Source organism: Acinonyx jubatus, chromosome A3 (assembly GCF_027475565.1).
Source record: "Acinonyx jubatus isolate Ajub_Pintada_27869175 chromosome A3, VMU_Ajub_asm_v1.0, whole genome shotgun sequence".
NCBI classification, from domain to species: Eukaryota; Metazoa; Chordata; class Mammalia; order Carnivora; family Felidae; genus Acinonyx; species Acinonyx jubatus.
This window is the reverse complement of record NC_069388.1, coordinates 4,536,811-4,548,175: the sequence shown is the minus strand read 5'-3', so window position 1 is coordinate 4,548,175 and position 11,365 is coordinate 4,536,811. Positions and strand designations below refer to the sequence as shown.

General features: G+C 59.1%; 1 protein-coding gene and 1 pseudogene across 1 annotated transcript; both read left to right on the top strand.

Moving 5' to 3' along the window:
• The first annotated feature begins 397 nt into the window (after nt 1-397).
• On the top strand, nt 398-9,745 carry LOC128311079 (guanine nucleotide-binding protein G(s) subunit alpha isoforms XLas-like). The gene has a single exon (XM_053199772.1). The coding sequence runs from the start codon at nt 7,573-7,575 to the stop codon at nt 9,532-9,534; it is 1,962 nt and encodes a 653-aa protein (XP_053055747.1). The 5' UTR covers nt 398-7,572; the 3' UTR covers nt 9,535-9,745.
• LOC113595785 (uncharacterized) lies at nt 9,544-10,706 on the top strand (annotated as a pseudogene).
• The last annotated feature ends 659 nt before the right edge of the window (nt 10,707-11,365 follow it).

The window sequence follows — 11,365 nt, the reverse complement described above, 5'->3', positions numbered from 1 at the left end:
TCCCCCCCCCCCCCCCCCCCCCCCGCAGAACCCCTGGTACCTATCCTGGTGCTGGTGCCCAGTCGATTCACATAGCAGAGAAGCCAGAATAAACAGCCTAGTGACTTAGTTCTCCCAAGGCCAAGAGTCTGCAGTGCAGGGCCCCTGTCACCTGTTGACAACGCTCAGCCAGTAAAGGCAGGGCATCCAAGATCCAAGAGGAGCTGGCGCCACAGCCCCCGCCTGCCAGCAGACCCCCCACTGCAAGGTAGAATTGGGGGGGCCGCTCTCCTGGCTTTGCATGTGGACACGGCCTATTTTTATTCTATGAGCTTATTTTAGGGTAGGCACGCTGCAAAGTAACAGGGCGAGGGGGGGGTGGTGGTCAGCGTGCACAGGAGGTAGTGGTGCCTGTTAACGTGCGGGAAGGTTTGCACACAACAAAGGGAAAGGAAGGGGTTGGGGGATCACGGAAAAAACTGGAAGGTAGTGGGAGACGCGAACAGTAGGGAAGGAACAGAAGAGAAGATTTGGAGACAGGAATCACAAAGCCCGTCCGTGTTAGAGCTATAAAGACCAGCACGCACAAATAAGGGGAGATTCAGGGACAAAGAGATTCAGGGGCAACTCCGTGGCCGTCTTCAAAACTCTGGTGGCAGCAGAGGCAGCGTCAGGAACAGCATTTTTAATAGCCAGGCATAACGGTGGAGGGCCACCCTGGGGCTCACAGCTTAGGTACCCTCAAGGTCACCTCTCCCTGGAGGGTCTCTACGGTCTCAATTCCATAGGTACAGGGGAGTTTTTGTACACGTGCCTCAGTGGCTTCAACCAAAATGAAAGATTTACAACCTAGGAAATGTCGTTTTATAGCTCAAGTCCTAAATCTTGGATCTCAGTTCAGGGAGAGGCCCCGACTCTCACACTGGCCAAGGACGACGGCGGCCAGCTGAAGACAAGTTTCTCCTCCCCCAGGCGAGAGCCGGTTGCTGAATCCTCTGGCTTATGTTGCTGTCTCCATTAGAGTTCAAGAGGAGAACGTACCCTGGGAAATTGAGGCTCTGTGCTAACATGAGACCCACCACTCCCCTTAAATGCGGTTACGGTGCCCAGACGCTCCCAGAGTGCCTGGAAGTTCCGCCATGATTTCCCGGAATTTTAAAGAGAGCTTCCTCTAAAGCCAGATTTATCTTCTGGGATTCCCTCTTGCCCTTCTAGTCCCCACTTTTACCCCTTTCTTAGTCCCCTTCCCGGGGCACTGTTCATCTTTTCTCCCCTCCACATTCTCTGCTGCATCATCAACTAGCCTGGAGAAGGAACCCACGGCCCAGTTCAAGCGACTGTCGAGAATGTGCGGGCCCACCGCGCTAGCACAGGCCGTCAGAGGACGGCCATGTGCCTGGCCGCAGCAGAAATGGGTAACCCTTCCAGGTCGAGGGCTGCTGAGTTTAGCTAGCGAGCTGAATGAAGGGGTCTGAATTCCTGGGAGGAGACCCTCCGCCCCGGGGCTGCAGCACGGGGTTTGTTAATCTGAGCAGATCAAGTGTCTCCCTAAGTCTGGTTCCGGCCCATCTGTAATCTCAGCCGTGCACCTGCCCCTGACCTCCATCTGAGGCGTTTTCTCTCCGGCTGGCGTTTGCCTGAAACAGCCTGGTCACGCAGACCCTTCTGCAGACAGGAGGCTGCTGCCTCCACCGGCCGAGGCTGGCAGAGGAGATGCTAGAACGGAGAGAGATGAGCACGGCAGGCCTTAACTGAACGGTGATTAACCGAACAGCTTCAAAGTCTTCTCGCACTCAGAAAACACTGGTCACCGGGAGGTGGAAAAACAGAACAGTTGCCGGAATCCTCTTGCCCGGGTTCTCTCTCCTTTTGGCTTTGGCTTTTTCCTCCCAGCTGGTGAAAAGATTCTCCTTTTCTGCGTTCCAAAGAAATCCACGGACAGACAGCAATGACGGGAGTGGTCTGCACAGCGCTCTTCTGCAGACGGCCCCCACCCCAAACGCTAGGCTAGGAGGAAATACCACTGCCAAAAAAAAAAGATCATTTTGCCTGGTTTCTGCTCCTTTCCCTCTCGACCACCTCCTCGTCTGCCTGCTTTGCTTTCTCTTTCTTGGATACGGGGATGAAATGAGAACGCTGACAGGCAGCTACTTAAACTTTGGATGCGCCTTGTGCTTTTGGCAACGAGTAAGAATCCCCGAATGTAAGCGTACTAACGGCCATTTGCGGAGTGTGACGTGTGCTGGTGCAGGTGTCAATATAGCAGGAATATGGGAGTTTGGGAAGCCCAGGGTGCCACACGGGGTCACCGAGGCAGGGGGCCATGTCCCTACAGATGGTGACGGTGCTGTTCAGAGAGCCAAGAGTGAAGAAATACCTTCTTTCCGCTGGGGGTTACTCGCTTACAAAGAGCCGAGCCTACCTGAGGGACCTGTGCCTTTTGGTGAACGGGCGGACTTTCCTCAGAAATGCGGGTTAACTGAAACATACGCAGTGTTTCCTCTCTTGACTCGTGGAGTGTAGACAATCTATATTCTTTTTAAGTAGCAGTTTTAAGGATCTTTTTAAGGATACGCGGTTTCCCACAGACCTTCACCTGGACTTGACAGCCCGCCCTTTCCTTCTCTGATGGATACACCCGTCTCACTGCACGCCTTTGCTCCCGCTCGCTCCCTGTGGGGACAGGGCCCAGACCCTGGCACACAGATTTTGCCCTTGACCCCAGCACCCCCTTCTCTCGGGCACCCTGTGACTAGCCTATCTTGCCTTCCTCTTCGTCATCGGTGTGAACTCATTCACTGACCTTCCTTCCTTGTTCCTGCTTATTCCTACCAGATACAGACCCCTTTCTCTGATAGAAATCCATCCAGAATTGGCAGTGTGGCCTAGGCTACCCACTACCACCTGTCACTGGCCAATCTGCATCCAGGGCCAGGCCCCATTTCTGTCTTGAGCCAGAAAGCTCACCAGTCTAGAGTATGCTCACCAGAGAGCACACCTCCCCCCACCCGCCCCCAGTCAACCCACCAGCTAATCGCCCCCAGCTCTTACCATAGCGGGGTCCTCAGGTCCCCGTGGCCAGGCCCGCCAGCTGCCGTTCACATTGGCCAGCTCCTCAAACATCTGGACGCACTTCTGAGGCGTCTCAAGTCCCACTGCTGATCTGTGATGCTTTCAGCTTTGAACCCCCTCACGTGAGTGATTTGAGGTTTCAGATTCTGGTGGCCAGTCCCTACGGAAGAAAAAAAAATAGTAAGAGTAGACAATAGGGAGCATCGCAGTTAAACAGCGTAATGTTTTCTCCCTGGTCCTAATTTACCTTTCAATTACAATGATTCCTACTCCAATCTGAGGGTCCTTTCTCAGCCTACAGCAGTGGTTTCATCCGGGGGCGATATTTTGCCTCCCAGAGGACATTTGGCAAAATCTAACAGATTTTTGGTTGCTACAACTAAGGGGCTGCTACTGGCATCTAGTGGGTAGAGGCCAGGGATGCTGCTAACACCCTACAGTGCCCAGGACAGTCCTCAGCAGAGAATGATCTGGCCCCGATGTCTACAGCACAGAGGCTAAGAAACCACAATCCTGACTAGGTACGTGGCGCTTCTTAGATCCTCCCCTCCCGTGTACCCCCGCCAGTCCTTCCTAGCCCACTGCTCTCTCCTGAGGCAGCTTTTCTTCTCCTCTAGTGCGCTAAGTGCTCCAGATTCTGTCACCAGATATATTCCTCCCCTTGAGGGTGGTATCTGACCCACTGATTCCATATCCTATAAGGACGGTTGTCACTTTGAACTTGAGGTCTCGCGCTTCCTTCGAAACTTCAGGCCCACGCTCTTAATTAACAGGCCGTGAGAAACTCCACTGCGACTCCCATCCTTCCTTCACCTCTGCCAAGTCCAAACCCAAATTGGCTCCGCCACCATGCCACCCCTCCCCAAGATCCTCCCCACTTCCCTGTGTCACCTGTGTCCCACCGTCCAGGCGCCACACTTTGGCTTCTCCACCTTTTGTGCCTTGGGAGCACAGGAGATGCTCGAGGGCCCTTTGGGATCCCTCTCGAGTCCCCTCATTCAGCCTTCCTGCTTCCTTCACTGCACGTGGGTCTCCCCACCTTAAAGGTCAGGGCCAGCTACGGCGTCCTTTGTTCGCTCCGGTGGGACCATCCTCCACACTCCCTCCATCTTTACTAAAACTAAGCGCAAAGCCTCCCTTGCAGCACAATTAACATTCATCATCTCCATTTCCTACCAGAACAGCCTCAAGAGTGCTTGCCCTGAAACTTCCTGGTATCCTCAGAGAGATCTTACCTCATTCGTCCCTCTTTACTCCCACTGCGCCTCCAAGACTCTGCGCTGTGGCCTGTCCTCTTTACCCAGCTTCCCCCTTTTGCTCCTGGTGGGCCCACACCTATCATTCCACCCGCCCCCCCCCCCCCATTGGCAGCCAAGGGCCCTAGCCATCCACGGAGGCCCATTTGAAACGCCACTTTCCCCACCAACACTTTCGAGTCCCCCCCCCCCCCCACCAGTAGAGGTCTTTCCTCTCATTTTTGTTGCTTATCCTTTAGGATGGAGTGTTGGGATCTACCCGGCCTTTATCCCCTCAGTGTATGGGCTCCCCAGGCAAAGAACCAAAGACACCAAAGAGTGCTGAACAAAGGGGGTCCCAGACGCCCCTGAGGATGTCAAACAAAGAGACCCTGTACCCATTCCTTGATGAATAGTGTTTTGGGGAAGCAAGGCCCGGAACGAGGGCAACCCGTCCCTTTGGGGCTCCAAACCCCAATGTCTACTGACCTTCTACTTCGGCAGGGCGCAGCATCCCTGGGGCCTCAACTCCTTTTCCGTCTGGGACTGCTCCTCTGCATCGGGGCAGCGAGCCCTCTCCCTCCTCAGGGTCCTGGCCCTCTACCTCCAGGCCCTGGACATTTTCTTCCTTCTCGCCTGGTCTCAGCAGCGGTTCCCCCGGACGGGAGGGTTTGCCCACCGCCACCTGCGAGACCTAGGGTTGACCCTTGTCAGCCCCCAACCTTCCCTTCCAGCCTTTGTGACTTGTGGCATCAGGAAGAGTGACCCCACGGCGCCAGCCGGCCTCGAGGCGTCCCAGGCCTGGCCGCCATACGCCCGCCCACCAACCGCTTCCAACCACCCCAGCAGCACAACCTCTCAGGGCGTTCCAACGCGGCGCCCCCTATTGGACCTCCCATTCATATCCGGTTTCCGGTCGGACGCCCCCTGCTCATTCGCCAGGCAACCTTGATTGGCGTGACCCCAGCCCAATGGCTGACCCGGCACTGGGGTCAGAGGGGAGTGAGTGGACGGTCGCGACCCAGTTGGCCCATTCCGTTGGATGCTCAGAGGGTTGAGCCGTCGCTCACGGGGATAGTTGGACAAAGTTTGAGCCAAAGTTCAGTGTTGGCATTTCCAAGTGTGTAGACCCATGGAGCTGACCTGTCACGCCTTTGGGGGGCCCCACACGTTGCCCAGAGTCCGACTTGGTCAGCTTTCTCCCGCAGCACGGCCACGTGGGTGGCGGATGCGGGACAGTGGTGCGCCGTGGCTGTGGTCCCATCGTTCTAAGAGGGATGCGTTGGACTTAACGAGATTGGACCGTGCGTGGTTCACCCGCCTGCGGCTCGTAGATACAGCCACCCAAGCGGTGTTCCCGCTCGCCGCCGCCCACCCCTCGTGAAACTTTTCCTGCCATCTCTCCCCCGCCCGCACGCCAGGCGACCACCTGCCTCATGCCCAGCTGCCTTGCACCTAAAGGTAGCTGGCAGGTCCGTGTCACCCGCTGGCGAGACAGCCCTCATGCCCACGTCCCGGGTCGTACGTGACCCGCAAGCAGCAATTCCCGCCGCCCCCCCCCCCCCCCCCGCGACTCAAATCGTTCCTCAGACACCAGACCCTAGACCCAGAGCAGTGCGCGTACACGCGCCAAGCCCACCCCGCCGGTGCGGGTATTTACCCCAGCCGGCTCCAAACCCACACGAGCTTCGGCGACAGGAGCGCAGCCAGGCGACCGCTACACTTGTGGCCGGGCTTAATGCCGCGCCTCTGGGGGCTCTAGCAGTGGAAAAGTAAAGCGACTGCCCTGGGATACCCATAGCGAAAGGAGAGGGGCCCCAGGGGGGCTGGCGAGGGGCTGGAGAGGAACTGGGGCGGCGGACCGACCGACCCTGCAGCCGGCGCCCGCGGCCGAGAGCGGCACATCACAGCCACTGCTGCCGGCGCGGCACAGTGTGTATCTTTGGGTTCTGTGCGCACAGGGTTGTCCAGTCTCCGAGACCACGCTAAGCCAGCCGCAGGTCCCAACACAAATCCCGCTAACCCTTCCCCAGAACAGTAGGAACCCCCGGAACTCTGAGGCCTGCACCGGATGGGGGTCTCCGCGTGTGTCCCGCGCCCACCCCCGCCCCCGTTCCGTGCCGCGGCAACTACCGCTTAGAGGGTCTCCGTGGTGCGCGCCCAAGACCCTCTTATTCCCCTGCATCATCGTCCAAATAATCGGGGGGAAAACCCTGCCTGCGCCACTCTAGACTACCGCAGGGACCCCCAGGGTGTGATGGGGATGGGGGACATTGAGTGTTTTTACAGGAGCCAGCCTGGGCAAACCGGCAAACAAACGCTGCAGAAGCGGTGGAAAGTACCCTAAGGCGTTTTAAAAACGAACTGTGGGCGCACACACACGGCAGGCCCTTGCCCCTCGCCTCTCTCCGCTCTGCCGGTGGGCTTACGACCACCTGTCGCATCCCCGCGCGCGCCCGCGCCCCCTTCCCACGCGCCCAAAGCCTTGTACTCCGGACTTGGAGCTCAAGATTGGAGGCTGCCCAGGTCTGGGGGCTGCGGCTCAGGGGTTCAGGGGTATCCTGGGGTGATGAAACCCTCCTGCGGTTCCCCCCTCCCCCGAGGAGAGTCATTTGGGTCTGGGAGGGAGGGTTTTCAGCTCCTGCGCTCAAGCAGCCCGGGCCCACGTCTTGCGTCACGTGTCCCGCAACGCAGGAGAGCTCTCTCTCTCTCTGGCCAGGGGATAAGAGAGGAGAAAGACTCCAAATCAGTCAGGGAGAGGAGTGGAAGGAGCCAAAACATCCCTGCGAGGCCTGCGCTCATCGGCCCCCTTACCCAAAGTCCGGGGCTGCCGGCGCCAGGATCCGGCTCCCGGAGCTGCCTTGGCACCGGGGCCGGCGTCCTCTGGTGGCAGAGAGCGAGCACTACGAGCGATTTTCGGACCGAATCGGCACGCTCCTCAGATCCAAGCAGGCGGGGCTGGCCTGGAGCAGAGAGACAGAAAGAGAGAGAGAAAGAGAGAGGAGGGGACGAGGGCAGGCCAAGAGGGGCGCCGAGGGGCAGCCTGAGGGGATAAAAAGTGGCCAGGAAGGAGCCAAAACTGCACCGGCAACAATAGACTTGCTTCCGCTTTGGTCTTGGGTTTGAGGCCCTCAAGCCCCAGACCTCAAGAGGGTTGGAAAGTGAGGTTGGAGAACTTTCTAGCTGATACTTTGAATTTTTTCGAAGATATTTTTTTCACCCTAGTTCGGTTGGGTGCTCCGACTCACGGGGCCCCAAGTTTATTTTAAGAGTCCGCCACCGTGTTATGGGCGTGCGCAACTGCCTCGACGGCAATAATATGTCAGGACAACGCGATATCCCCCTTGAACTCGGGGAACAGCCCGAGCAACCACCTTTGGAGGCCCCAGGGGCAGCTGCCCCCAGTCCTGGGCCTGGCGCAGCCGAAGAGATGGAGACCGAACCGCCTCACAGCGAGCCCGTCCCCCTCGAGATTGAAGGCGAGGCCTGTGGACCCCCCGAGGTCCCCGGACCCAACTGCCAGGACCTGGGCCAGGCCATCGAGGAAACCAGAGCCCTCGGAGGCTACAGCCCACCTCCTGAGGAAGCCATGCCCTTCGAGGTCGAGCAGCCCAGCCCAGGAGGCTTCTGGCCTACCCTGGAGCAGCCCGGAGACACCACTGGGGCCCAGGCAGGCCCTGAGGTCTTCAGCCCAACGGTCATGGAGCCCGGAGCCTTCGATGATGCCAGACCCAGCCTGGGAGGCTACAGCCCTCCACCTGAAGAAGCCATGCCCTTTGAGTTTGAGCAGCCTGCACAGGGAGGTTGCAGCCAGCCTCTCCTGCAGGTCTCAGACCTCGCTCCAGGAGGCCCAGGTGCAGGGGTCTTTAGCACTCCTCCCCAGGAGCCCGGAGCCCTCAAGCCTGCAACCACAGGCTTCAGAGGAGACTGTAGTCCTCCCCCTGAGGAGGCTATGCCATTTGAGTTTGATGGAGCAGCCTTTGGGGACGACAGCCCACCCCCCGGGCTCCCCCGAGCTATCCCACAAATCGACGGCGGCAGCATCGGCCAGCCCGCGGCAGTCGCGGTCCCGAGTGCGGTCCTCCTCGCTCCCGCCGCGAACGAGCCCCCCCTCTGGGTCCCCGGCGCCATCGGCAGCCCATCCCGAGAGGCTGTCAGATCTCCTCCACACTTCGCGGGCGACAGCCCCCCGATGGAGATCTCCGGACCCCCGCTCGAGATTGGCAGCGCCCCCGTTGGGGTCGACGACGCTCCCGTCAACATGGACAGCCCCCCAATCGCGCTTGACGGCCCGCCCATCGAGGTCTCCGGAGCCCCAGTTAAGAGAGAGCGAGCAGAGGGAGAGAGACCCCCAGTTGAGGGAGAAGCAGCCGAGATGGAAGGAGGCTCAGCCGCCGCCTCTGCTGCGGGGAGACGAAAAGTCCCCTCTCCCGGGGACGGAGCCCCAGCGGCCGGGGCCGCCCCTGCTTCTCCAGCCGCCGGGGCAGCCCCAGCCGCCCCTGCCGCTCCGGCCGCCGGGGCAGCCGCTGCCGCCCCTGCCGCTCCGGCCGCCGGGGCAGCTCCTGCCGCCCGGGCAGCCCCTGCCGCTCCGGCCGCCGGGGCAGCTCCTGCCGCCCGGGCAGCCCCTGCCGCCCCTGCGTCTGGAGCCCGACCCAAGCTCCGCTTCCTCCGACCCCCCAGCCCCGAGATCCAGGCTGCCGATCCGCCTACTCCGCAGCCTACTCGCGCATTTGCCTGGCGGGGCAGGTCTGGCCGCGGCCGCGACGACGACGAGAGGTCGGTCAGCAGCGACGACGACCACAGCAGCGATGAATCCGACGATGGGACCTCCGGATGCCGCCGCTGGCTGCAGCCCCGGCGAAATCGCCGCCGCCGAAAGCCCCGGCGCAACTTGCTCCGCAAGTTCCTCATGCAGGCCTTCGGGGGCTGCTTCGGCCGATCCGAGAGCCCCCAGCCCAAAGCCGCCCCCAGCCCCAAGGTCAAGAAGATTCCCCTGGCGGAGAAGCGCAGACAGATGCGCAAGGAAGCCCTGGAGAAACGCGCCCAGAAGCGCGCAGAGAGGAAACGCAGCCAGCTCATCGACAAACAACTCCAGGAAGAAAAGATGGGGTACATGTGTACGCACCGCCTGCTGCTTCTAGGTAATGCGGCGGACTCTGCCCGCGGGGAGCAGGGCTGCCCGGTGGGGCTCGGGGCCTGGCAGCGGGAGGAGGGGGGTGTCCAGGCCGAGGCGGGAAGACACTGCTAGAAAGTTCCAGCGAGGGGCCCGAACTTTGCCCTGGGAGCGGGAGGGGGCCTCGGCTGGGTGTGGGTGGTCGAAGTATGTGCCCTCCAGGGAGAAAAGTGGTGCCGAGCAACACTGAGGGTCGTTTCCGGCTGGACAAGCCAGCGCCAGCGACCGTAAGATGCCGCCGAGTCCTGGGGTGGGGGCCGGCAAGGAAGGCGGGGGCTTCAGGTGAGCCAGGAACTGCCGGGGAGGGGCCCCGGGGTCCCCCGGGCTGTGCCGGTTTGGGGCCGCGGGTGGGGGGGGGGCGGCTGGGGTCGTTGGGGAAAGGTGCGCCCCCGCCTCGCCTGGCCCTGCTGCTTGGGCGCAGACAGCTTGTCGTTGGTGTCTGTTGGTGTCCATATTGTGTCCGCCTGTGCATGATATGCTCAAGTGTCCCCCAGTTCCCATCGCTGGCACCCCCAAATTACCCGCCGACCGTGTACTTGTACTGGGGAACGGGCTGTCTTGTGTTTTGCGCCATGGCGCGGGCAAAAACTTTCCGTGTTTGCACACACTCTGGAGGTACCTGAGCGCTGGCGCTCTGCGGCGGGCGGCGCGAAGAATGCGGAGGAGAAGGTGGTGGGGCATCTCGGGGAATGAGTTGGGCCCCTGGCGCGGGGGAGAGGGGGCCGCCTCTCGCCGGCCTCCATAACCTTTTTTCTGTGTGTCTTTCTCTCTTTTTTCCCTTTGCGCTAAGCGTTTCCTCACTTCTCATTCGTTCGCCAAACCCTCCCGCCTTTACGGTTGAAAAACCAGACACTCAGGTATCTGGGGCGTCGGGGGCGACACACATGAAGTTCGATATTCTGCACACACTCAGCTCACCCGGGGTGGGGGGGGGGATGGAGGGAGGAGGGAGAAGAAAAGAAACCCACCAACAAACAACAACCAAAACCCCCACTTAATCTGCTAAAGGCAGGTCTGGATCCAAACCTACACGGGGCTGGTTCCAAGAGGGTGGGCGTGGCTGTGTTTAAAAAATATGAAATGATTTTTTTTTTCCTAGGGAAGAGTCCGAGGTAAGCCAATCATTTACGCTTTTACAAAGCACAGTAGGAGGGGCTTGGTTTAAAAAGAGTATTAGGCGTTGGGAGTGAAATGTTGTCTTGTCTCTGAAATGCAATTAAAATTTAAAAAAAATTGTTTTTAAATGCTTCGACTGTATTTTAAGCATGTGGACGAAGTGTGGTAAAAACTGTGAATATGACTTGTGAAATATGTAAATGTGAATCTTTCCAAGCAGCTTTAGCTGGGGGCAAAGAGGATCAAAGGTAACATCCTCTGCCAATGGACTTGGGATACCAAGAAATGTAAAAAGGTCTTGTGTTCTTTAAGTACATCGTGTATGTCCCGCCACCCTCCGCCTTCCTCTCCTTCTCTTCATCTTTGCCACCTCTCCGCGCCCCCTCCCCCCCACCTCCCTCCCTCCCTCCCTCGCCCTCCCCCCTCCCCCTTGCCCTCCCCTCCTCTCCTTCCCCTCCCCTCCTCTCCTTCCCCTCTTCCAGCCTCACCTCAGCTCCCATCTGAGACATGGGCTTCTCGTGTCACACCGGTCATTAGAGCAGTCGTTAGCAGTGGTCTGCATGTGTGGCTTGAATGAAAATTTCCCAAGTGAAGCGCACAGTCTGAATTTCTTTATTGTGTTCTCTAAGACCTTTCAAGGGATTCGAAGATCACAATCTCTAAAGCCGTGCTCCATTTGTTTGTTACCTATCATATAACGTGTGATGGTTTTTTAGTAATGACATCAGGCACGTGACTGTTTGCTTTTGTGACGCGTGTGCCTTTCACACATCACAGTTTTAAATGCAGT